This window comes from Fistularia commersonii, chromosome 15 (genome assembly GCF_037954325.1).
Source record: "Fistularia commersonii isolate RoL2024-O1a breed Wild chromosome 15, RoL_Fcom_v1.0, whole genome shotgun sequence".
NCBI lineage: Eukaryota > Metazoa > Chordata > Actinopteri > Syngnathiformes > Fistulariidae > Fistularia > Fistularia commersonii.
In genome coordinates, this window is record NC_141298.1 from 6,780,997 (window position 1) to 6,807,887 (window position 26,891).

A 26,891-nucleotide genomic window follows, 5' to 3' on the forward strand; every position below is an offset into this window, starting at 1 on the left:
TTTGAGTGTGACAGCAGCAAATAGTTTGAATTAATCCACTAAAACCCAAAAAAGAACAAGTTATGCAAAATACCACCCGACAAACACATTTGAACTTTCTGGGAGGAGATGAATCAAAATGTCAAAACAATATGTGGCTTCTAATTGGTTGACAGAAACTTGGAGCCTTCTGTCAGCTCAAAAAAAGGCAACAGATACTTAAGCTGCAACGGAGCAAACAAACTGAGTTTGTTTTCAACCACATCACAAAATTTTCATCATCAAGGTTCCCACCTAGTTGTTTGTGTCTACGCTCAACTACGCTCAACTTTTCATTTAATTGGTATCAACACCGTAGGTGTGAACGCAGGGTAAACTTTCGCATCGAAAAAAAATCGGTATTGATGTGCTGATGGGAGGGTTTTCTCATTTTGTCTGTGGGTATCCAGCAATTTCAAACTGCACCAACAGGTTTACTGCTCCATGAATCATTTTATAGTGTCAGTCTACAGGTATATTAGACCACACAGATTATCCAATTAATACTGACTGTGTGTGTGTGTGTGTGTGTGTGTGTGCGTGTGTGTGTGTGTGTGGTGTCCATCTCTGTAACAGCAGTAACTATTTGAGTATTGTACCATCAGCGGTCATCTTCTATTAATACTTTCACAACAGCTGGGACAATATAGATGATGATAGAAAGAGGAACTGCAGCATTGTATGATGTCTGGAGTGGTGAAGGGGTGCAGGACATGTATGACAGCTGTTAAGACAGCAGTGAGCTGGACCTTAGGAATGACAGAGGGGTTCCAGGCGGAGGTGTGACTGCATCAGGGATCAGCTCTGCGCCCCTTTTTCTTCATTATGGTGATGGACAGGATGACAGATGAGGTAAGACAGGAGTCTAGAGAGGTTTGCCCTGGAAAAGAGAGGAATGACGGTTAGCCAGAGCAAGACAGGACATATGTGCGTGACTGAGATGGACAAAAGAGGAATGTTGAGGCCACGGGGTGTAGAGTTGAAGCAGGTGATTGATTTTAAGTACTTAGGGTCAACGGTCCAGAGCAAGGGACAATGTGGAAAAGAGGTGCAGAAACATGTGCCAGCAAGTTGGAACAGGCAGAGTGCATGGTGTGATGTGCGATAAAAGGGTTTCATCAATAAAAGGAAAGGTGTTTTAACGATGGTGAGACCATCAATGTTATCTGGTTTACAGACAGTGGCACTAAGGAAAAGTAAGGAAGCAGAGCAGGTGTTGGCAGAGATGAAGACTTAGAGCTTCTCTTGGGGAGTGACGAGGATGGAGATGGTTTTTGACATGAGACAATGAACATACTGGGAGAAGGACGCTGGGGTTGGAACTGACAGGCAGGAGGCCTGGGGGAAGACCAAAGAGATCTTTGGATGGGGTGAAGGGGGACATCTCTGTTGATATAAGAGAGGAGGATGCAGAGAATAGGGTTAGATGATTGGCTGTGGCGATCCTTGAACGAATGGAGCAGGAGAAATGAAAATAGGAAGAAGCCCTCATTGAAAAAGAATCAACAGCCTTTCTTAAGCTTCAAAGTGCTTTTTATGCCTTAAAAAACTGCCTGTTTGCCAATGTCTTGGGGGCTGAGTTGGTGTTTTTCATGTTTTCACAAAGAGCCACTGCACTCCAATAAACTGCTCACAGATGCAGGCCAGGAATCAAAGATGCTTTAAAGATATTAAAACAGGTGCCTGAGTAACACAGGGAAAAAGCACAAGGTTTCAGGATCTGAGCTGAGCCCTGCTGCTTATTGAATACAAAAATCTAACATGAGTTATATTACGTTTATTGCCTGGGAAGGTTCAAGACCTTTGTGGTTAAAATGAGGTGAAGCAGTGAGCTACGACTCCAAACCATGATTTCTTATAAGTTTTGCCTCAATTTCAATAAAGGTTTACCTAACTGACCTAGCAATTTATGAACAAAGTGTTGTTTATTAGAAACAGGCTGCTTGACTTCCACGAGGCAGAATAAGTTGAGTCAGAAGGAGAGGAGACTAAGGACTGAGTATGTTTCACTCACATGAACAAGGTTAAGTGGGGTAGAGGTGTTGGAAATATTGGTTTTAAGACTCAACCCAGTGGCCAAATTATGAAAGTCAGATGCCTAATTTTAATGCTTTGAAAAAAATCTGTTTTTCCATAGAAGGTTGATCAGTTCCTTCATGTGCACATATACAAGATTATTTAGAGCTAAATATTACTTTACACATTAGGGATCCACCAATGACCTCCTCCTTGACAATCTCTAATTCAGATTCACTTTTTTGAAAATCTTGTGTTTCCACTTTCCTCCTCCTCAGTGTTCCAACTTAAATCCCAATAAAAAAAAGGTCAGTTTATCCTAATTTATCTAGCATTCTGGAACTCCTCAAAAGAAACCAGGTGGAATGGATAAGTACCACATTTATTTACATGAAACCCTTGAGAGTCACAAAGTGCTTCTTCATTGTAACTGACTCATAACAGTAAATCACCAGTCTCTCAATTTTTGTCTGCACAGTGAAGATTATGATTCAGTTTGTCCAACAGAAAGTTTTCATGTTCGCTATTACTCTATTTTGCTGCAATGACAGTCCTGGGATCGACTCTGCCTGAGTTGAGTCTCCATGTGATGGATAATCACAGCTGCTGGATGATCATCTGCCTTTGTGGGCAATGAGGCAAAGAAAGAAAGGGGGAAATGATTCCTCATTACTGAGAAAGTGTTGCAGACCAAAGGCCAAGTTTGCATTCTGGCACTCTTGTGCTGGAAGGGAGACGCAGCAAAAACCCTGCAGCTGCTGGTAAACAGTTTCTTGGAGCGATTGGACGATGCGTTGACCCCACATTACTTTAAATCAAACTCATTCCAAATTAATGGTTTTCACTGGAGCCTATTAAGAATTCTCAATGGACCTCTGAAGAGAACAAGAATAACTGGAACTCAAAAGTGTGGGCTTTGAAAAAAAAGTTCTTAATTTCCCTTAGTGTTTTTTTAAAGTCCACTTGGTCAATCAGTATTTCAGACAAGCATTCATTATGATGCAATCATTGGTCTTTTTCTCTTGCAAAATATATCTCAAAATCAATATATTTTGACTAAATTATGCTTTTTGACAAGAGGAAGAGAGGAAAAAACAAAGATCATTTTTGTTCTCCTTTCCCTTGTCAAGTACAAAATGACAGAAATTCCAGACATTTACAACCTCATTTATGCAAATCAAGTTTTCTTTTACATCAGAGAAGGGGAACTGGATTGATTCAGAGGGTTGTTTGAGAAAAGGTCTTACATTCATGTCAAAGCATAGGCGGGAGAAATGACCGGCCGTTTTTTTTTTTTTGTCATTACAGTGATTATGCAGTTTTGCTGGCCAAACAAGCACTGTCACAAAAAACATATTAGGTGGAGGTTTTGTTTACTTTTAAAGAGTCACCGAATGTGACTCGTAGTGGACTTACAAATTTACACCAGCGCCAACAATTGTTAGTTGCAATGATCACCTGACTCGCCACATCTCTCAGCCCTGCAGAGCTGCTGGGTGCCTCTGAGCTCATCATTTCACACCCCTATACATAAGTTGCTGTCTTGTCTTGTTTGCAAACTTGAAAGAAAATCTGACAAAAAACAAATAGCTGACAGACCAAACAAGCAAAAAGTGGAAGAGAATGCCCAATGACAGCTGGGATAGGCTCCAGCCCCCCTGGAGAGGTTACAGATAATGAATGATGAACTATGGGATTTATCTGTTGGACCAGACTCTCATTATGTGCACTTGTCTTGTGGATCTTTTTTGTACCACACCTCAAAATCTAAGGATCCGCACAGGGACAAGAGGCTCTGTGTGACAGAGGTTGCTTGCTGTCAGCCAGTTCTTCCTTAGAAAACTAGGCACAAATTGACACCAAAAAAAATTCATAGATCTTATTTTAGCTCGTCCAAATATAGTGATGTAACACCTTGCTTTTATCAATACCGTGGCAGCCCTCACTTTATTTGTCCATTCCTTACAATCTGGGAAATAAAAATAAAATGTCATTCCATTCAGGGTAAATAGCTGTTGAAATTGGGAATAAACACAGACAAGAAGATGGTACTTAGAAATGAATGGGGCTCTTCCCTTGCTAATGTTAATATTTGAAAGTCACTTAAGACTTCATTAGTAAGTATTCTCAACGTAGTGCCCGCTAATGATGATGAGTGACAGTAAATGGAGCTTCTCATCCCCTTGGAGTAAAAGAGGGCTGTCAAAATAATCATAGTTTAATTGGGATTACACTCACAACACTGTCAGTAATGCTTTTGTCAAAAATATTGTGATATGTGAATTTGGATAAAGCAAGTCACTTTTATTTCACAGCTAATGATGAAGAGCATCAGTGCACATTATCTCCATGTGTTTGCTTCTTGGGTGACCAGTAATTCAATAATGCACAGCATTTCTCTGGGTCTTGAAAGCCTCGTAGTGTTCCTACCATCCGAGTGTCATTTCCCGCCTCACACTCCCAGTGGAAAACGCAACACCGACAACTCACACATGTGACATTGATTCCACTTTTAATTCCTAATTTTCTGATTTATTAGACACATCTATTTCTAATTCTTACAAAAGCATCTGTCTGTCAATTCACTACAGACAGACCCATAACACACTCTGGTTAAAGAGGGAGATGAGTTGTTTGCAGTGTTGTGAAATGTCAGAATTGAATCACCTAAAGATGTGGGATGTCTGGAGGAGGACACAACAGGTGAAGTAGTGCAGTTATCGGTCTCCATGGCAACCCTTCATCAATATTACATCCAGTTTGATTGACAGACAGTAAGAGTTGGGGACCAGCAGAACAGCAGGATGTCTACGCAGTATAATGGGTTCTTCATAGTTCAGATTAATAATTCAGAAGTGTTGACAGAGCGGCTCGAAACTAATCGGCACGTCTACTTCTCAAAACAAACTTGTCTTTTACATTTTTTTTAATGGAGGGAGATTTAAAAAAAATAAGTATTCCTAATAAATGACACAAAATCTATTGACACGCCGCTTTAACTCGAAGTGGGAAAATCAATGGGTGTCGATGCGGCGGAGCTAATTCCCGGAAGTAGAGGTATAACTGCAGCGCGCGAGAAGCGGGTTTCAAGAGAAAACGTTTAGACAAAAATAAATAAATAAACCAAATAATTAAAAAAAAAAAAAAGCTTTTCTTACCGTGTCTCCGTTGTGAAGGTCGTTTCCGACTGCTCTCTTTCTCTCCCTCTCTTCCTCTCTCTCGCGCGCGAGCTCTCTGCCTTGTCGCCTGATTGGCTGACACTTGTGCGGTCTTTCGCTCGCGCCCTTGCCACTATGTTTTCATTATTGGTGTGCTTAGAAAACAACAACAAATAAACCCCAACAATAACAATGAAAACAACAGGAACTCCCTGGGTAACTTTATTAAAGGCTCTATGCGGAGAGAAAGAATATAAAAAGCACAAGAAGGAAAACATCAAGGCCCAGAGGGAGGATGATAACCCACAGAGAGTTTAAAACATTTAGACTCCCTAAGAATTTAATAAAAATAGAATGGAAACAAACCCGAGACCAAAAAGTTTGTTTATCTACTCTGATGCATTGGATACTTTGAGCCCTTTGTTTCTTTCTTCCATCTCATTAGAAACTAATTGCCTTGACTGCAGGTGGCTTTCAATGTTATGGACAAGATGGTTTGGCAGAGAAGTATGTTAGAATGGTGCAGGACATGTATGCCAGCTGTGAGACAGTGGTGAGGTGTGCTGTAGGTGTAAACACAGAGGTTCAAGGTGGAGGTGGGGCTTCATCAGGGAGGGCTTCTTGTTTGCAGGGGTGATGGACAGGCTGACAGATGAGGTCAGACAGAAATCTCTAAGGACCATGATTGTCGCAGATGGCATGTGATCAGTAGTGACAGCAGGGAACACGTTGAGGAAAATCTAAAGGTGGAGGTATGTGCTGGAAAGGAGAGGAATGAAGATTAGTCGCTGCAAGACAGAATATGCGTGTGTGTGAATGGATAGGATCAGGAATGAGTCTATCAGAAGGAACAGCACATGTTAGATGTTTTGGACAAAAGGTCCAAATATATTGGTAGACGGATGCTGGAATTGGAGCTGCCAGGCAGGAGGTCTAGAGGGAGACTTAAGTGAAGATTAATGGACGTTGATTTATTAACAAGAGGATATGAAGTTAATTGGTTTGAGAGAGAATGATACAGAGAATAGGGTTAGATAGAGAAGTTGGATTCACTCTGGCGACCCATGAAGGGAAAAGCTGAAAGGAAAGGAAGTTTGATAGACAGAGCTTTAGCAATGATTCATTTAATGTAAAGTATTTTTTATGTACATGCATATATATATATATATATCTTGTCTGTAGCCAGGTGTCATGTTTCCTGTTGAAATCTTGAAGTTGCAGACTTAAGGTAAACAGCAACACTGAAATAGTCTGCTATGCCAGAAGTGGCACACCATCCAGGTTTATATTGTCTTTATATTGTATACTGTCTTCATTTACTGAATTCATTTATAAGGGCACCATCTCTTTGTACAATTTCCAGGAATCGCTTAACATTTTGGGTAATGCCTAAATGATCATTCCAAAATAACTCCACAATAATTGATGTTTTCATTCAAAATCCTTCGATTTTTAAGCTCAGATCAGAATAAAAGACATCTATAATGTGAGTGAAAACTTTCAAGGAAAATTTCCCACGTCACTTGAAATGAGAATAAAGGGAAAGCGCTGTAAAAGGAAAAGTTAAAAAAGCTCCAAGGAGAGACCAATGAAAATAAAACCACCTCTGAGAATAAAATAGAGGAGAGAATGAGAACCTGTTAGAAGAAAAGCTGAAGAAAACAACTCATTCACTGCAGGTTTGACGACGAGGGCCTCTCTCCTTTTATAGTCACTTTCTTCATTGTTATTACAGAATAGTCATTGAAGGAGATTTACGTAAGTCACATTGATGTACCGAGTCTAAAAATAAGCCTTTGGTGTGTGGAGTAATTTCCAGGTTGAGATATCCAAAAAGGGGGTGCCTTTTGTTGACCCATTTTTTACAGATTTAAAAACAATAAAATAAATAAAGCTCTCTTCTTGTATCCGTATGAGCTTTCACTTTCCATCAAACTAACAGCATTTTTTGGTTAAATCATTTCTCGTTCCTTCAAGCGATAAGGGTAAGTGCCAAATTATTTTGGTGTCAACTTTTATTATTGATTAAGTTTTATTTATTTATGAAATTCATATTTAATACTATGCAATGAATTCCAGACTTACAACACATATCAAAAGAACTTAAGTCAACGTATTAGAACCTGTAAACACTCTTGATATCTAGGATTCTGTATTCAGGGTTTCTGCATCAGCTAATCTAATTCAATGCTTTTTAATGTCACTTTATAACGCAATTAAAAAAAAATCTAATACCCATGTCTGACTGCGGATACGTTTATTTATAATGATGCAAATCATTTGGATCTGGAATAGGTTTCGCACAGTAGTGTATAGGTACATATGACCCTCTGAGTGACAATGAAACTAAAGAATCAAATATAATCTAATTTGTGCATGATTATCAATGCATTTTTTCATGTCTTCTTATAATTGATTAATTTAATTTATTTTATTTATTTATTTATTTTCCTTTTTGGTGTTTCAAACGCAACGTCGTGCACTGTAAAAACACTGGAAGTAAGCAACGGCCAATTAAAGGGTTCCACTTATCAATCATCACCGATCATCACACTATTCCAATCAAATTATTACATGTTTATATTCACTCATTTTCATGCTTTTTAATACTAATTAAGGCCCCAATTTTTGCTAAATCTATTTAATGACTTTTAATGCTTTTTAATGACCTGCAAAAGCCCTGTTTTCTTCAGTTTCCAGTTCAATTGTTTCCATTTTGCCCACATTTACGGCGTAATAGTCAGAAAGACACTGTGCCATTGCAGCTCATCAAGTTTATAAATCTTTATTGCCAAACTTTAATTTTTTTTCCCTGCTACTGAATTAATCTATCAGCATTTCAACAGTAGTCACGTCACAGCATTGCGGTAAGCATCAGTAATAAAGTATAAAGTGAAATACAGCATTAGTTCCAGTTACAGTAGAAACTGAAAAAGACGTCTTTCAGGTTGGGTAGGCGACCGCTAAAGATTTTGCCTGCGCTTTGTAAAATAAGGCAGGTCGTCACATGAAAGGACATTTCTAAAGAGCCAATAGCGCGACGCATCACACACATTTACAATAAATTGAAGTCACTTCAGGGAATTCCGATACACTTTCTTCAGTCATCAGTAAACCAATACTAACACACACACACACATTTACATTCACACCTTTAGAGCTATCAGTCAAAACACACACACACAACACACACACACACACACACACACACACACACGCACACACACTCTCTCTAGCCCTTTGCCCGAACCCTAACATTTACATCTAAGTGCCAAACCCCTGCCCTCTCTATGACATGGCCCTAAATCCAGTTCTAACCCGAAAATATCAAAACAAAGATGGCCTACCACAACGTCCTCACTTCCCAAAAATGTTTTCATCCGTCTGGAATGAAAATGGATCCCTGTCTTCGCCAGATAGCTGGGACAAAAGTGCTCACGCACAAATGCACACAGCAACAGGGAACAGAAAGCATAACCTGCCAGCATCGACTGACACATCAGCCGAAACATCAGCTCGTTCTAATAACTTTAAAGAATTAAAATCTACTAATGAAAAAAAAAAAAGTTTTACAGAGGAAGAACAATCGTGTGTTTTTTTCAATTCATCTCAAATTCTTTTTTTTTTTTGGTTTGAACATATTTTTCCTGGTGAAGCGGATCAGATTTTATACAAAAAACCTTGTAGCACTATAGCACTTTATAAAAGTGTAAGAAAGCATAGGTAAAAAGAACACGTAAAAATAATTTATCTTATTGCATATCATCATGTGCAGATTTATGCTGGTCCCATGTAAACACATTCTTCACTCCTAATCATTCATCTTCTTGCCTTAAAGGATGTATGTCGTTTGATCCTGGAACATCTGTGATTATTACCAATGTAATATCCACAAATGTCTTTCTCGAGACTACAAGGAAATTTCACTTCATTATCTTTTGTCAGTTACCGACTTGTAAAGGTAGATACATTGGTTTGAAATGCACAGCTGTTTTTTTTTTTTCTCCAGCAGCAGCTAATGTCATGATTGTACAGTATGTAATGATTCTATGATTTACAACGATGGAAAAAAAATCAGTTTATATGCTACTAAAAAGAAGTTAAAAATCTTCTTAAAAAGCAATTATGCTGTGCGAATACTGGGAAGGGTGACCTTTTTAACGAATAATGGGTGGTTTATATAAATGATAAAAATGATAAAAATGTATGAATAAAATGCCGTTTTGAGCCAAATGTTGTAGAAAATTAAAAAAAACATTTAGAACACAAATTACAAAGACTTGCTTTTTGAACACCTGCTTTTTTAGTGAACTACTCTTGTTAATTTGAAAAAAAAAAAAAATCCCAAATTATTTAATTTAAATTAATTTGTGATGGTATTTGACATTTTTAGTCATTGGAATTGACACCATCTTAAAGACTATATCAAAGGGTTTGTTATTCAAATGTATGAAATTTATTCTGTAACATTTTTAGATTTTAATCTAGCTTTTCATTCATCTCGGTTTAATGACGGAATCAGTGATGAGGATTTGTCGCCTTCAAATGACATGACAAGAATCTCTTCAAACTGAGCTCTGTAATTTTCACACGGTGAAAATCACACACTGGTTTGAGATGGTCAGAAATGCTTATAAAACACAATCACATGCTTACTGCAAATGAGAAAAGTTCAGAATCTTTGCGTTCCTGCACCCAAACAACAATATGGTTAACATAGTGTGCCAAAAAGAGGGTTGCCCTAGATGTGTGTGTGTGTGTATGTGTTTGTGTGTGTGAAGTATTCCAAAGTAGCCACATCCATAAACACAATGCCTCGGTTTGTTATCTAGCGGTGAAAATGTGTGTTTGTGAAACCAGTAGTTGGCTTGAACCGGTAACCGTTTCCAGTAAAGTATCAAGAGTGATCCATGCCGGGACAGAATCTAAAGACGGAGGAAGAAAAGCTGTAATTTTCCCTAGGAGGGGCCATTTGTCGTTTGTCCGTTCCCGTGCAGTCCCCTCCTTCTCTTTCTCTCCCCCCGCCCTCCAGTGTTGGTTCTCAACAGATTCGGCTGTTCTGGTCGACTGGAACGCTCGGTTCAGATGCACGGTTCTAGGCGACCTTCCGACTCTAGTGTTTCCCACTCCCACAGGCTTGAACAACATGTGCAAACATCAGCACTTGTAATTAACTCAGTATTACGTGATGATCCTTTGGTTCCTTGGCCCGTCGTGCGGGCTCTGGCCGTTCTCCGGACGACGGTCAACCGGACGCCGAGTCACCGGAGCCCCTTTGCCCGTGTCCAAGCCCATCGGTGACTGACATCCATCCCTGTGGTGCGGTCTTGTCGTCACTGAAGTCTTTACTGAAAAGAATCCTGGGAAGTTGTTTTTGATCAGGCTTGGGGCTTCCAGGAATTCTACTCCCATGTGTGGTCGACTAGAAATTACACGACAGCGTAAGGTGTAGATGGTTATTTCTGAGGGGTACGACTCGGCTATCAAGCGATCAGCCTGCACCAGGCGCCGCGCTTAAACGCAACCGTACTCGTACCACACGGTCTGCGGGTCGTTGTTGGGATCCGGGGAGGCCGGCGTGCTTTTTGGCCTCTCGACCGAACCGCATCTCGCTCTCTCTCCATCCTTCTTCAGGTCGCCCGACCGTCCCTCTCGCAGCGCCTCTCCTGGTCCGGCGGCGTCGTTTATCTGGGGAACCGCCCTGACGGGGGTTACCATAGCAACCTCCCCGCGGTGATGATATGATGAGCCGTTGTGTGACCTGTCTGCCTGTAGCGGGAGAGAGGACGAGTGGTGGAGGGCCGACGTCAGGAAGCTGCCGTCGGCGTGCTGACCGCCGGAACCTGCCAGTCGTGCAGAGAGCGGCCTCTCCCGGGCGTTCGCCGTCCCCCCCGCCCGGCGGAGTACCACGTCTCCTTCATTTCCACAGAAACCGTCGGGCCCGTTGGAGCGCAACAGGTCGGCAGAGGCCAGGCTGAAGGTCCTGCTCAATGACTGGCCGCTTCTCTGGCCGACCGGCCGACCGGAGGCCGGGGATTGGCCAACAGGTTGGCGGGGCAAGGGCTTGACGCTCTGACCCAGCCTCTGAGCGGGTGACTGCACAGTGGGAGTTACGTAGCTGGTAGGTGTGGCCTGATCCCGGCTTGAAGGGGAGCAGGGGGCAGGGCTTCTGGTGAAGAAGTCACTCATCAGGTCCTCCCGGCTTCCTGTGGACACCTGGAACACACAAACAAAATCGCTGATCTACATCCTCGCTAATGTCAATACTGCGCTGATGCCCCAGATCAGGTTGGCAGCAAGTTAGGCTATGCAGTGTGTGTGTGTGTGTGTGTGTGTGTGTGTGTGTATGTTTGTTTGTCTCTGTCCATTAAAAAAAAAAAAAAAAAAAAAAAAACCCTCACTAACCCAAGCTTACTGTTCTGTATATTTCCTGTGCATCGTGTATTTGCAAGTGTATTTGCAGTCCCTATGTCCTCTATTGTAAGTCGCTTTGGATAAAAGCGTCTGCCAAATGCAATGTGATGTAATGTAAATGTAATGTTTGATGCACGCTAAATTTATCTTAGCAAACGTACACGTCTTTTTATTGGTTTTACAAGCTAGCTATTTATTTCACAACATCTTCATTGCAAGGTTTGATCGGGCTGATCACTGATCTAATTTATTTTATCAATCATAAGAAATGCTTTGCTGTCTTTTTTGCTTATATTCCATTTCTTATAATTGACATATTCAAACAAAATTCCTGCTGATATCTAAATCATACCCGAGTGCTCAGTGTGTCTTGCCCGGCTAACTTTGAGCTCACTGTGATTTCATTCATTTTTGAATTTTTGTAATTTCCATTTTCATTCTTTTTACTTATTTTAAATCTGTAATTTTCTCTGCCATTTTCACGTAACTTTTGACTCTTTTGGGAAATTTCTGAATAGATTTTTAGAAAATATCTTCCCATGAACAAAAAAAGTAAAGAGGATTAGGTCATAACAAGATGAGATTACAAAAAAAATAAATAAATGGTCAGATCGGCAATGTGGTTTCGACATCTGGGATTTCTTTTGAGTTGCGAGGCCCTGAGCGTTCTTGATCCATGATGCCGTCTCCCTGTTTTCAAACTTGGCAAGTACATCTAATAAACCCCTTATACTTCATCTGGCTGACAAATAAGTATGTGTTGATTTAGATAAAACTATGAGTATGAAAGTTTGAGAAGCCCTCCCTGTCTATGCCATTATCTGAGAGATATATAGTGGGTGGTCTATTTGTTTAAGATTATCTGCTCGGAATCGACGATTTGCTGCCCGATTAATGCAGATTCTGTTTGAGTGACGTGGGAGAGTGCGTTTTGTTCAGTGTTAAACCTGGTCTGCCTTTGTGATTCTCTTAAAAGCCGAGGGTTAAAATCAACAGATTCCGGGGAAAAAAAAAAATGTCATCTATAGTTGTAAAAAAAAAAAAAAAAACTACAAAAAACTCAAGTATGAAAATGTCCCTATCTATTATGTAACCACAGACGGGCTGGGAGTCTGATTTGGTTACAGGGGAATAGTTTCACAGTGACTTCTTTCAGTATAACCTGGATATCATTCAGTTACCCCCCTCTACCCTCTAAAAAGAACAAATAAATCAAATAAAATGTTTTTGTGGTTTTCAAAATCCATTCAGTTCCACTACAGCTGCGCTATCTGAAATGTTCAACCACCCACACAATAATCTGGATGGTTAAATCTCGGTGAAAGGAAGGAGGAACCTTTGGCTCTTTTTACCATTTTCAGAGTGACGTTTGTGTTATTGTTTGAAAAACGTTGTGTCATTCAGGTGAATTTTAGTTGTGCGTTTTGCATGGTGAAGTTTCTCCCGCAAAATGCTGGAGGGATGTACACTGCTCAAAAAAATAAAGGGAACACTTAAAAAACACATCCTAGATCTAAATGAATGAAATATTCTTATGAAATACTTTGCTCTTTACACAGTTGAATGTGCTGACAACAAAATCACACAAAAATTATCAATGGAAATCAATTGTATCAACCCATGGAGGTCTGGATTAGGAATGACACTCAAAATTAAAGTGTAAAAACAAACTCCAGGCTGATCCAACTTTGATGTAATGTCCTTAAAACAAGTCAAAATGAATCTGTGTTGCTTCCTGAGTGGACACTATGATTTCACAGAAGTGTGATTGACTTGGAGTTACATTGTGTTGTTCAAGTGTTCCCTTTATTTTTTGGAGCAGTATATTTCCTGCCATCGATCCGCTTCTCACCATGGGGGGAGACTTCAAGTTGCTCTCGTGGAGAAACTCTTCCAGGGTCACCATCTCACTGCCGGGGGAGGCGGTTCGGGTCCTGGTCCTGGCCCCACCGGCGCGTTGGGGTTGGGCTCTCTGAGGCGTGTGGTCGTACGGGAGTGTGGCGCTACGTGACAGCGCCTGCTGTGATTGGCTCAGGCCTATGATGTCGTCACTGGACAGGCTGGCTGAGCGAGCCTGACTATCAGGCAGGTCTACAAGAGAGAGAAGTTCGTGAACGTAAACGCACCAGTGTGCTGAAGAACTCGTAGCTGACCGGACCACAATACCTTTACAGCTGACAGGTGAATTGGAGCTGGGGGTGTTGTGGCTGAGGTCAGCCGAGCCTGGGCGGCCTCCCATGTTGCCGCGGTGACCGTACATGGAGTCCGGGGTGCCGAGGCAAGGGTCCTCATCGAAAAACGGACCTGAGCAAGCACAGATAAGAATCATCACGCTTCTGTGGAGGCCTTCCGACAAAGAATGAGGACCGGAGTCCCACCTCTCAGCCTGCGGCTTGGAGCCGATCCCGGTCTGGGGCCGGAGCTGCTGCTTGGTCCCAGGGAGGACGACTGATGGCTGGGGGTAGAACATGTCGCTTTGTGGGCTTGACCTTGCATAAAAACATGCAAAAAAAAAAAAAAAAAAAAAAAAAAAATATGAAAGTTTAATGAAAAATGAAAGAGTGGAAGCTGAATAGAACCATATCTCAGTACCACTATATTACAAATTGAAAAGATGCAGTTGTCAAAATTGTATTTTGACCATTCCAGACCTTGGCCGGTCATTACTAATAATATATAACCAACTGATGCATCAACCACACATCACTCCACGAAATTATGGGATGCATGAATGCACGATGTGCATTTCCTGATGACCAGCCCCTTGCTCGTGCTCTGCTACAAAAACATTACGCTGCTTCAATGGCTGTGTTCAGGGATAGAATCTTCCGTATTTGCATCTCTTGGATTATTGACACCTACCATGTCGCTCGTCACTGTTCACGTTTTCGCTGCTGCCCCCTGCTGGAGTACTGTTGCGATACACACCGCGGCCCCTGTCCGTCGAACCTGCGGATGGTCACGGAGGGGGGAGGGGACGTTAGAATCTGCTCGACTCATCTTGACTGGAGGATGTCAAAAGCATGACAACAAAACAAAAAGCGGCTTGTAGAAGCGCGGCGCTGCAAACAGGGCGGGTAGAATACTAGGAATTGAACGGGGAAACCGGGGGTCCTGCAGGTAAAAGATTCTGTCTAGACGCAGCTGACGTTATTTCTGTGTAAAGACAACAGATGCAACAGCCTCTGTCTGAGTGGACCAGTCATTTCTGTGAGAGGGTTTTGAACATAACACAAGAAAAAAAATGGTCTTAATTCAAACCTTTTTAATTAAGTGAAAAAAAACATGAATGACGGTCAATATTAAATCATTCATGTTAATAAATAGGGATAATTTTTTTTGGATCTATCCTTGTTTTTTCTGGCTGCTCCTCAGAGCGAGGCTGTGCTGACGCTCACGGAGTTTCAAAGAGGTGTGAAAGTGACAGTAGAACATTAAACAAGCAGGGCAAGGTGTGGCCAAAAGGGCAAGGCGGTTCCCAGATCCTGGGCAGCTGGTTCAGTTCTTAAAGGCTCGTGTCCACCAAAGCGTCTTTTCCCAAGGCCAGGTCACCAGCAGCCTGAAACAAGGCCTCAGAGTCGCTACGCTGCACTGCCTGTGCAGGAAAATGTCTCACAAGTCGTGGAAATACACATATATTTAATCACTGCACACTATTGGGGAGGGGGGGGGGTTACGAATGAAAACAGAGAAAAAAGAACAAAAGAAGAGATTTGTCAAGGCGCCTGCCAATTTAAGCAGCACATGGGATTATTGAGAAGGTGCTTAAAATAATCGCCTTAGTCATTTTTTTTTTTGCAAAAAAGCACAAAAAACTGAGCAATATATTGGATAAGAATGACCATAAAGTCCACCATAGGTCATAAGGTCCACCATAGGTCATAAAAATGACTTATGGTGGAATTATACCTAAATATTTTCACAGTCGCAGACTTAACCCTCTCAGGCTCAAATTAAGTTGTAGTTGCAGGAAAAATCTGATATTTGGCTGTCGCAAATCTGCAACATCTGCCTGGAGAAGGTTAAAACTGAAAATCGGAAGGAAATCTTGATGGAGTCACAGTGAGCACTGGACTTCTCGGTCAATAAGTGTAAAATGGTAATCTTGGCAGCCTTGGACCAGCCTTTTTTTAACCTTGGGCTTACGATCTCTAACAAAGCTAGCAGAAACCTTGTAGGCAAACAAACACCAGAGCAGTACTGGCAGCAGAGATGGTATTTGTTGGCGGTATCGATGAATGGGAATGGCGATGGACGTCTCGATCAATATAGACAGTCCAGAAATATCTGTGGATGGTGGAGCTGTGGGCGAAACAGCCTAACTTGGATGATGTCAATTCTCCACCGTATCACAAGAGGAGAAGGAAAAGCATTGAACTGAAATAGCAGAGGCTCTGCAAATACCCGCCAAAACATTTCATGATGGGGAAAAATTGCTGAAAGAAACTTCTTTTAGTCTTGAAAATAGTGATCCACCATCTTTATAAAATCTCAGCCTGGGATTAGGCTGAAACTTAAAGACTAGTCTTTAGATGTGAGCAGGTGTGAGATGATCCTAATAGATGATAAAAGGAGATCCAGGCCTCCGGTGACATTTTTCTTTGTCACTTGTTCCACTTTTATGAAGCAACTTCAAGTCAAAAAGATCCGCACCTGCAAAAACCCCAAGCTAGGGCGTTTATTCCTGGGCGTAGCTGGTTGTTTTGCGGCCGGAAGGAAACGCTTTGGTGAACTTGAGCGCACAGAGGGACACACATGAGCACAGACAAAAAGTATATGGGGCAGAGGGAAACTGCCAGGGGAACGAAATAGCAAACACACACATTCAAGGAAAAAGTAAATTTTAACACATTTGCACTTAAACTAACAGAAATGTATATGAATGTAGAAAAGCTAGCTGCGCTTAAAAACAGGAGCATGTGGTCTCTCGTTCAACGCGCGCACACACACACACACACACATACACACACACACACACGCTACTTACTAGTTATATTGGCCGGATCACAACAGCAACATGCATTTGTCTCTGTGTGTTTTTACATGTTTATGCATAAGTGTGCAATCTGTCTCTTTCGTTAGTGTTGGTAAATTGAGAGTGTGTGTGTGTGTGTGTGTGTGTGTGTGTGTGTGCGTGTAATTGGGATGCTGAATGTCTCAGAGAGCACTGTCAGATGAAAGTAGTATTAGTGATGATGATGATGATGTTGTATGAGCTTTAAAAAAAAAATGAGGAAGAAGAAGAAGAAGGTATTAGAAGGCCCCGTCAGCCGCGAGCGGCTGGCTAGTGTTGTTGTCGGCTGCGATGTCACAGGAGGACCAGAATCTCAGTCGTCTGGTGAGGGAGAGGGAGGGGCGGTGTGAGGGGTTGGAGGTGGGGGAGGGGAGCAGCTTTTCCTGACTTTTACTGCGGAGAAAAGTGAAGCGTTTCTGGGAGGGAGGGGCTGAGAATGAGGGAAGATGTGGAGAGAGAGAGAGAGAGAGAGAGGGGGTAAGAGTCAGTGGTTGATCAACCGTTAGTCGACAACAGTTGTTGAGAAGTGGATTGAAACGAATGGATATGAAATCATGCGAGAGTCCATCCAACTGAAAACAGGAAAACACTGTTGTCCAAAAACATCATGCAAAGGAACCGACTCAATCACTATCTAGCCTCAGCTATGCCGGCCTCTTTGTTCGGACGATCTCCATCCACCAGCCAGATGGAGGACAATTACGGAAATGCACTCCATCCTCACTGACAAGCCTGTTTGCACTTGGCCAGCCTGCGTCGGTGTAAACAGGAAGTAGATTTAGCATCCCTGCCGCAGTTTGCCGTTAGTCAGCCGCTCACATAGTAGCATTGGGCTCTCAATCTATGACATAATCTGCCTTTAGTCAATAATCTAACATCAAAAGGCCCAGAATTATCGTGACGGCCAACTTCGTGCTCGTAGTTATATCATCCAACCTTTGCTAAGTTTGAACAGGATGATCTGGATGGCTGTAAAAAATGTTCCTGTAAACAAAGTATTAATTCTCAACTTACCACTCTCATTCATACAATATTTATATTTTAATTCTATCCATACATATTCTCCTGTACACCTTACTATCATTTCAAATTCACCTTGTACTCCACACCAGTTATTTCTATAACCAATCACTGCTCAAGGCATTAGTTTTATATGTTTGTATTCTTTTGTGTATATCGTATGTGGTCTATTTATTTGCTCTATCTATCCTTTATTTGCATTTTCTTTGCAGATTGTAGTATATAGTATCTGCGTGCACTTTATACTCTATAGCAGGGGTGCCCAACACGTCGCTCCTGATCTACTAGTCGATCATAAAGGCAACACGGGTCGATCGGAGCCCTTTCAATATAAACTCTACCATGCAACGTAAAAAAAAGTCAACCGTGAGCCAAAGTACACACAGAACGCATGTCATTAAAAATACCTGTTAGCCTAGCATCCATCCCCACTACATCACCGACGCGCTTGATTGACCTACAGAGCAGCCAATCCAAGATCTCAATCCGAATACCGTTCCACCGTGACTGATGGACATTTGGATGTGTGTTTTTGTGTTGATATAGCTCAGTGGTAGAGCGCATTCTACCTTTGCATGTATGAGGGCCAGGGTTCAATCCCCACTGTAAATCACTTTGGTTAAAAGTGTCTGCCAAATGACTGTAATGTGATATGTTTGAGGCTGGGCTACCTGTTGGTTGACTGACTCCATTCAGTGCAAGTCATTATCAGAGTAAGGCAGTAGCCAAAAATGTACAGGATTGTGCCATACATCTTCATGCTCTTATGCAAAGGAAACTATACATATTTTAAATATTAAAGATACTCGGTATATACACATATATATATGAATTTTTTAATGCTGGTAGATCATTTTGACTTTGTCATTATAAGAGTAGCTCACAAGCCAAAAAAGTGTCGGCATCCCTGCTCTACAGTTCAATTTCTGTTTTTCTATTGTGCACGTTATTGTTAATGTGCACTCTGCTATTTTGTTAATCTCATATCACTACGGAACAGCTAGAAACGTCTTCTCAATTCATCTGTATGGCTAGTAAATGTGGAGAAATTGACAATAAAGCTGACTTTATCGATGCAGACTTTTATACCCTATAATGCTGCTGACAACTGAATTTTTCGGTCGTGGGATTGATAAATTCCATCTTATATTATCGATAAAATAATCCTTCCTGGCCTGGCTCCAAGTAGGGCCAATAACGTCCGTGAATGTGGGAATTGCGGGTCGAATCACTGCTCATCCTCTCAGCAGAAAGGCCCAATATAACCGCTGGTAAACGCTCAATGCCTAAAATTCTTCACCCAAACTAAAATTACCCCCTGTGTCGAAGATGCAAGATCGTCTACCAAAAAGGCGATTTCATCGTGAAAGAGATTCTGCTGAGAGGCTGACAGCTTCGTAGCTTCGAAAAATGGTTAATTTTGAAATACATCAAATTCCTGGTACACAGGATGTAAATGTGGGGGCTGCGGTCATAGGTGTGACTCGTATTATTAGAATTTGTACTCTTACCACCTCCTACCAGCAGTTTAACAACTACAGTAAGAGTGAATTGACTTCAGTTGTTTAACAACAGAAAAAAAAATAGAGGAAAATATATTCATGCATTAGTACCCGGTGCTGTGATAAAGACAGAAAAAAATACAAGCATCAGTAAACTATTCTGCCCCAATGCTTGGGTATGGACAAAGCGTGAGTAGTTAAAGTGTGTAAATGACCACAGTCACATCACGGGCTCCTTCCTGGAAGCCTGACGTCGGTGAGCCTGGTTGTCGCCCTCTAATGCCGCTTCAAGAGCCAAAGGACGCCTTGTTTGTACACAAGGGAGAAGTTTGCCTCCTCACTGTTCCACCCAAGAAAGCTTTCAGAAGGAGAGCTGCGATGTGTTTGGCGCAGCGAACTTTTCTAAAGAACCGAAGTCATTACTTGCCGCTACCGATACCAAATGAGGATATGCCGAAAAATAGACTTCTTATAAATCCAAAGCGTTTCCTGGCTTTTACTGATGGAGTCAATTTGTGTACACTGTTTTTTTTAGAAGCATTGGAAAAGTCTGTGTCAATAGCAGGGAAAAATAACTAGACTGGGTTATCTGTGAATCAAAATATTATCTTATACTTTAGTCTGCATACTTGTCTTGGCGACTTGTGTTGACAGAGGATCGGCTACTGTTGTCCCCCCACTTCTCAGTTCATCTATCACCCGGCAAACATTCTGTTCCTTCACAACCGTCTGCAACGACTGTAGTCCAATTTGAAAAAGTTTTAGTTCTTAGGTCACCGCCAGGCCATTACAAAGTCGATCCAAGAAAAATCCAAAATGCATATTTTCTGTACATTTCGAACTGGCAGAATTCGCCCTTCTGCCAAAGCCCGTTCTGTCACTATGAAAACCCGGTGCTGAAAACAGCAGATTGAAAGTTAGACAACCATCCAGCCTTCGATGTGCTGCGGTCAACAGCACACTCTGTAGGAGAAGACGTGGAGCGGTTTTTATTTTTTTTTTCAAATTTTGCTAGGCACATATTAAAAATGATCCAGTGTAACAATGGCTACCAGGTGTGCATATGTGTCTGTTACCTCGTTTACCTCGGGTGATGGGGGTCAGGGTTGGACTCTGCACGGAGTTGAGGGTATTGTGTTTGCTCTGGGGGAGGCCGTTGTCCTGAGAGCTGCTTCCAGTCCTCTGGGGAAGGGGCGGCGGGGTTTCGGGGGGGAGGAGGGGCGGCGGGGACGGAAGGGGTATGTCGGGGGCGCCCTTGGCTCGCTCTCGGTCTTTGCAGCTATCCTTGTCCCGCTCGCTTCCCCTCTCCCTGCTGCTCTCTTTTCGGGGTTTGATGAGCTTGGCAAAGGCTTTGGCTCCGGACCACTGACTTTTCCTGACGGACACACAGCATCAGCACAAACTGTAAATACTATCATATGACAATTTGCTCTCATATGCCAGGCTGACACCTCTCTGGCGGCACCTCGGTTTCTTTTTTCAGCACCTGCCTCAGCTCCTCTCGCTAGGAGCAGCGGGTCGACTGAACTTACAAACGCATGTATTACAATTCATAAAATCAAATTTAACTGGAAGCGCAGATATGTCTACAACAAATTTATCAGGCAGATGAGTACAAGGGCTTTGTTAATTCTATCTTAAAATACTGAATGACTGAAATACTGAAATACTGAATTACTGAACCACTTGCCAAAGAGAATCAGGTTAATGAGTCATTTCATCACCGCAACTGTGAGCCTCGCAGTGATTTGTTTGTTGAGTTACTGAGCCCCATTTGTACCCTCATTTAATCAAAAAAAGGGGATAAAAGCATTACTTTTTGGGTGCTGGGTCATAGAACTTGTACTGGTCCATGATCTTCTCCTCTAGTTTTTCTTTGTGACGACGAAGAGCATTCAATTTATCTCTGCCGGGGACAAAAGAGGAGATTTTAGTTATAAATTTAGGGCAGTTTGCGTTGATTTTGACTTATTTTGACTGCGGCATCTGTGCAGGTATTCACATGTAGAGTTTCTGCTCCTGGTGGTAGAGCTCTTTGCTCTCCATGCTCCTCTCCAGCAGAGTGTGGTTCTGCTGACTCAGCAGGTTGATCTGACTTAGCAGGTGATGGTTTTCCTCTTCCAGGTTCCCTTTCAGTCGACTCAGAAGCTAAAACACACACACATACACATCTAAGAGTTGGCCTCAAAGACTGCAATCCTACAGCGCGTGATGTTACTTTTCACATGTATGTCATCTAAACTAAGGCACAGTGATTACCTCACAGTGGTTGTCCAGTTTTGTCCGGTTTAGTTCCAGCTCCTGATTTTGCTCGTGCAGTGAGTCCGACTGAGCCATCCACCGACTCACTTCACGCTGCGCCGAGTTCAGCGAGCTCTGGAGGTCATTTAGGCGCAGCTGGAGGGTTTCACAGTGCTCCGACTGCTGGGACTGCCTGTCCGCTAACCTGAGAGTTGGAAGTGACGTTCAGAGAGAGGAGAGGGTGCAGCTTAGACACAGTTTTGTGCATTTTGAAAAAAGGGCAAGTTGTTGCAGCTAAAAGATAGAATTTGTTGAAAAACATCCAATTCTAATGAATTTATATGATGTGTGATGTGATGCACATGAAGAAGTATCTGCTTCTGGATCTGCCAGACAGATCAGCAAAGAGAGGTTGGAGTGGCGGTCCAACAGATTCCATTCATTATAACAGGACTCATTGAATAGGGGAATAGAGATGATGAGCTATAGAATGACGTTATGGGAAAGAGTAGTGGAAACTAGACTGAGAGCAGAAGTCAGCATTTGAGCAGCAGTGTGGTTTCATGTCTACAAGGAGTACTACATATGTATTTGCTTAAAGAATACTGGTAGAGAAGTACAGAGAAAGTCAGAGGAAGCTGCATTGTGCCTTTGTAGATGGAGAAAAAGCATACTACAGGGTGCCAAGGGAGGAACTATGGTACTGTGTAAGATAGTCTGAAAATTACAGGCAAGTATGTTAGACTGGTGCAGGACTTGTATGCTAGCTGTGAGACTGCTGAGGTGTACTGTAGGTGTGACAGAGAAGTTCAAGGTGGAGGTGGGACTACGTCAGGGATCAGCTCTGAGCCCCTTCCTGTTTGCAGTGGTGATGGACAAGCTGACAGATGAGGTTGGATGGAAATCTCCATGGGCCATGATGTTGATGAATATGTTGAGGTGCACACCGCATTTTGTTACTCTGTATCCTTACATGTCCTTGCTCTTAATCCTTAATCTAATCTAATCTGGATGTTTTGGAGATAAGATCAGAGAGGCCAGACTGAGATTGTTGAGTCATGAATGGAGGAGGGATAGTGAATATACCCATAGAAGGATGATGTGGTTTGAAATGCCAGACAGAAGGCCTGGAGGAAGACCAAAGAGAAGATTTACGGGCGTAGTGAAAGAGGACATGAAGTTAGTTGGTGAAAGAGAAAAGGATACGGTAATAGGGTTAGATGGAAGAGGTTGATTCACTGTAGTGACCCCTGAGGGAGTAGCCGAAAGGAAAAGTAGACAACACATAATTCATTAAAAAAACAGAACAGCTGAAAATAGCTCCCTGATGAAAGTACAAACCTTTATTTCCATCTTCTGAAATTGAAAATAACTGCGCTCGACTTAAAAATGAAGCAGCTATAAGTGTGCTTGGTGAAACCAAGTGTGGTTCCTTGTGACAAAGTCAAGGCTCGTCTACCTGTCCACATCTGACTTGAGCTGGAGATTCTCTTTCTGCAGCAATCGGTTCTTCTGCTGCTCCTGGCACAGTTCCTCCCTCTCCTTGAGGCTGCGCCCTTCCATCTCCTCCCACTTATCCTTCTGCTGCAGCAGCAGGCAGTACCTGCAGACATCGCAAGAGGGGGTTCTCGCTGTGAGATGATACACAACCATTGCAACTGAGAAGATTTCCGGTGCTTGCTGATCTACGCCAACACAGTTTCTGTGAGAAGCCCGCCACTAGGTTGTCCTGGGAAATCATAGAAAAACATGAGTGAGATGTGCATGTTGTGGACTACACCATGTAGAGATAGAGAAGTTGGGAACTGTGACTGAGAGCATCCTCTGTGAGAGGGTACGACACATTTACGGGGGAATCAGACGGTCGTATGAGTCATTCAGAGCCAGTCTAGGACAGTTTGATCATTTTAAAAGAGGAGTGGCATTAACTCCGTTGCTAAATTTAGTTTAGCAATAAAGTGAACCAAAGTGCGCAGTTACATTAAGCAATAAATGTAGCATTAAGTGTATAGCATCTTTGTCTGATCATCATGGTAAATACTCTTGATAAAACTAGTTTCCATTCTCTTTTATTATGTATTATTTTTCATACACCATTTGTTTTTTATAAAGTACATCTGTCTTATTTAAAAACAACAAAAAGTGTGGTGCTGAAACAGATTAGTAGCATTTCAATTCCTTTAAATGGGAAAATTGAATTTGACTTAAGAGCAAGTGAGTTGCGAGCTTGCTCACAGAAAAATTAAGCACGCCAATCAAGGTATTTCTGTAAAAGATGGACTTTCTTTGCGTCAACTTTGTTTTGTAGTATGCATCATTATCCTATGAAAATCTGACACGAGAGCTGGCCAAGAGGCAAAGAAGAAGATAAAGACAGTAGTTGTATAGACACGAATGACTGGGGTAACATATTAATTTTTGAATATAACAAAAACACACTTGAAACTTTCATTGTGTTTGACTAAATTTGGATGCCGTCTGTTTCCCTTGTTATACTGTATTTTGAGCAAACTGCAATCAAAACAGCACCCTGACACACTCAAACATACTGAGGGAGACAAGATCAAAATTTAAACTCAAGAGATTCAAAGTGTTGTCTGTCATATGTATCGTCCGGAATAGCGGTTCGCTGTACAATGAAATTCCTATTTTGCTGTCCACATTGAAACCAGATGGAGGGCAGCAATAAATAAACAATAAACATACAGTTTCAGCCAGATGGAAAGAGTGCAGAGAAACTGCTTTGGCATTTTTAGCAGATATGTTGGGCTTATATAGAAATAATTAGTAGTAAAACAACTCCTGCATTTATTTTTTTTTTATCAAAAAATAAATTAAGTTTACTCTACAAAGATTAAAAAGTATTGCAATGCAAAATTCTCAAGTAGTTACCATTGCCATTGTTATCCTTTGCTGCAGGGGGTCAATTCGGGAACTTACTTGCCGTGCAGCGTCCTGTGCTCGCTCTCTAGCTCCCTCTGCTTGCCCTTTAGAGTGGTGTGCTGAGTGATCAGCTGCTCGTACTCCTGCGCCTGCCTCTCGTGCACGTTCAGCAGACGCTCGTGGTCGCTGAGAACGCTCTCACGCCCTCGGCTCTCCTCCTCACGCTGCCGCTGCCAGGACTCGGCTTCTGTCTCCAGGGCATTCACCTGCCCCTGCAGCGCCGCGTTCTGGGCCATGAGAGATGCACTCTGGGAAGATAGCGTGGAACTCTCCACCTGAGAACACACACACACACACACACAGACTCAGCTGGATAGATAACTTAAATCTCAAAATCATCCTTGCGGAGGTTGATTTTTGCTTTTCACCTGTAGTTTGGCTGTCTGTGTGTGTAAAGCGGAGTTCTGCTCCTGCAGGTGGGTGGTGTGTCTCTGCAGTGCCACAACCTGGTTGTTCAGAGAGGTGTTCTGGTTCTCCACCTTTTTGAGCTGATTCTTCAACAAGCTGCTCTCCGTCAGCAGGGACGCATTCTAGGAACAAATTGAAATATTAAGCAGAATATTTCGCAAAAATTTGAAATGCCGATCTGAGTGGAACATTGACATGTATTTGTCAACATAATTTTTACACAAGCAAATATTCTGAAATTATTTGAAATATTGAATCCTGGTGAGACACTTACGCTTTTCTCCACCTCGATGAGGTGATCTTTGAGCCGCAGCAGCTCGGCTGTGGCCGACCCCTGACCCGGGTCAGCCCCGGACTGCTGCAAGGAGCTGCGGCTTTTCCTCTCCTGCTGCTGACGAAGGGCCGCCATTGCCTGGTGGCCGTTTACAAAAAAGGAACAAATTTAAAAAAAGAAAATCTCTCTCTCTCTCTGTCTATATATATATAGATATATAGGCACACACACATATACATATACATGTATATATACAGTATATACTGATTTATGTGTATGTATATAGTATTTACACATTTACATGTATACACACACATTTACATTGAAATACACATATACCGCTGTTTTGTATGCATTTCCTTTCACACACACGCACATATATACATATATACAGTATGTAAGTGTGTGTGTGTACATGTGTGTGTGTGTGTATATATATATGTGTATACATATATTTATTTTCTTAAGTTATTTACAAAAAGGTCTGCCCTTTTGAGTCTGGTCTTCGGAATTATATGGGTTCACAAATTAAAATGATAGCTATTATGTAGTTTCCACCCTCGTAAGTTTTTTTCTTTGCATTTACCATTGAAAGATTTTTTTTTTTTTTTTTTAGGGGGGGCCCGGGAAGTGAATGCATAGAGCTGTGCGCTTACAGCAGTTAATTCAGCACGTAGTGTGACGTTGTCCGTTTTGCTAACTTCCAGTTTCTTCTCCAGACTGGAGATCTTCTCCTCTTTGATCTTCATCGTCAGCTGGACCGTCTCTTCCAGCCGCGATTCCAGCAGTTTGTACCTGCTGACAAACGCAGAACCAGAAATGAGCACGGATTTTTACTCGTCTTGGAATGAAACGGACAGCAACCGGTTACCTGTCCTCCATCGAGTGCTCCTGCTGAAGGAGCTTCTCCCTGGTCAGCCCCACCTTCTCCAGCTCTTCGTTGAGCCTTTCTAACTCCACGCTCTGCTGCTGCACGCTCAGCTTTGCCGACACCAGGTCCTGTATGCAAAACACCACATTAGAAAACTCAGCATAAGGTGGTTTTGGATGGATCCATCGGGTCTGTCCGCTATGGCTTTTGATTCATTACTTGGACGCAAGTCAAAACAGAAAATATGAAAACTGCAAAATTGGTGATTGGTATGTGGACATGTGTATGTGTTGATACATGTAGACACATGTTGCCCATAGACCAGGGGTCGGCAACCTATATTTAAATCATATTAATTATATGTTTTTTATTATCATTGCAATTCTAAATGTAAAGATTATGGTGCTCTTGTACCATTAAAATAAAGCATTTTTAATTTCTTCACTTCGCCGCTGATGGGTGATGTCTGCCGGCAACACCATTTATTGAGCTTTTAAAGCTCAGGCATGCAAATGCTGTGCGATTAACAGGGTGAAATAAGCATTTTAATTGGCTATCTAATTTGCGAATATATTATATACATGCTCATTGAAATAGTCCTTTGTTTTTATGTGCCATGACAAATGATGCCCCATCACACGCGGTAAAACAATGACGGCCCGCGGACGCAGAAATACAAGTTCAGCCTTTTATTGCAGTAATTTGAGTGGGTTTGTTTTCAGCGTGGCAGTTCATTGATTTCATAACTGCAACACACTACATGGCATAAAGTGAAAACTTTGACAGGCTCATTGTTGATGTCAAAAGGATTTTGTGGCTCTCCCATGGTTTTCTGTTTCTGTGGGAAACAGGTCAAAATGGCTCTTTGAGCGTTGAAGTTTGCTGACCCCTCACCCCTGTGATATAGAAACCTACAACCATGCACTCCTTCGTTCATTCCCGTATCTGGACAATTTAGGGTCTCCAATCCACCTACCACATGTTTTTGGACTGAGGGGGCAAAACTGGAGAA

At 42.0% G+C, this 26,891-nt stretch overlaps 2 protein-coding genes across 4 annotated transcripts in view; both read right to left on the minus strand.

Annotated features, from left to right (window-relative positions):
* Window positions 1-5,227, minus strand: part of gpr68 (G protein-coupled receptor 68) — a 28,360-nt gene extending 23,133 nt beyond the window's left edge. The window contains exons 1-2 of the mRNA XM_086161026.1: window positions 5,193-5,227; window positions 768-898 (exon numbers count right to left, since the gene is read on the minus strand). The gene's annotated coding sequence lies outside the window, so the exon portion shown is untranslated. The remainder of the gene's footprint in view (window positions 1-767; window positions 899-5,192) is intronic.
* A 2,734-nt stretch (window positions 5,228-7,961) lies between these two features.
* ccdc88c (coiled-coil and HOOK domain protein 88C) overlaps window positions 7,962-26,891 on the minus strand; it is a 46,231-nt gene continuing 27,301 nt past the window's right edge. The window contains exons 17-31 of one of the 3 annotated variants that reach the window (XM_086160488.1): window positions 25,880-26,007; window positions 25,665-25,803; window positions 25,009-25,146; window positions 24,695-24,856; window positions 24,324-24,601; window positions 22,843-22,986; window positions 21,402-21,588; window positions 21,145-21,290; window positions 20,959-21,048; window positions 20,228-20,517; window positions 14,469-14,555; window positions 13,985-14,095; window positions 13,773-13,910; window positions 13,459-13,697; window positions 7,962-11,408 (exon numbers count right to left, since the gene is read on the minus strand). In XM_086160488.1, the coding sequence (XP_086016614.1) occupies window positions 10,707-11,408; window positions 13,459-13,697; window positions 13,773-13,910; window positions 13,985-14,095; window positions 14,469-14,555; window positions 20,228-20,517; window positions 20,959-21,048; window positions 21,145-21,290; window positions 21,402-21,588; window positions 22,843-22,986; window positions 24,324-24,601; window positions 24,695-24,856; window positions 25,009-25,146; window positions 25,665-25,803; window positions 25,880-26,007 (2,979 nt within the window). In that variant the 3' untranslated portion in view covers window positions 7,962-10,706. Of the gene's footprint in view, window positions 11,409-13,458; window positions 13,698-13,772; window positions 13,911-13,984; window positions 14,096-14,468; window positions 14,556-20,218; window positions 20,518-20,958; window positions 21,049-21,144; window positions 21,291-21,401; window positions 21,589-22,842; window positions 22,987-24,323; window positions 24,602-24,694; window positions 24,857-25,008; window positions 25,147-25,664; window positions 25,807-25,879; window positions 26,008-26,891 lie in introns of all 3 variants that reach the window. The other 2 variants (XM_086160487.1, XM_086160486.1) reach the window with 2 other exon arrangements.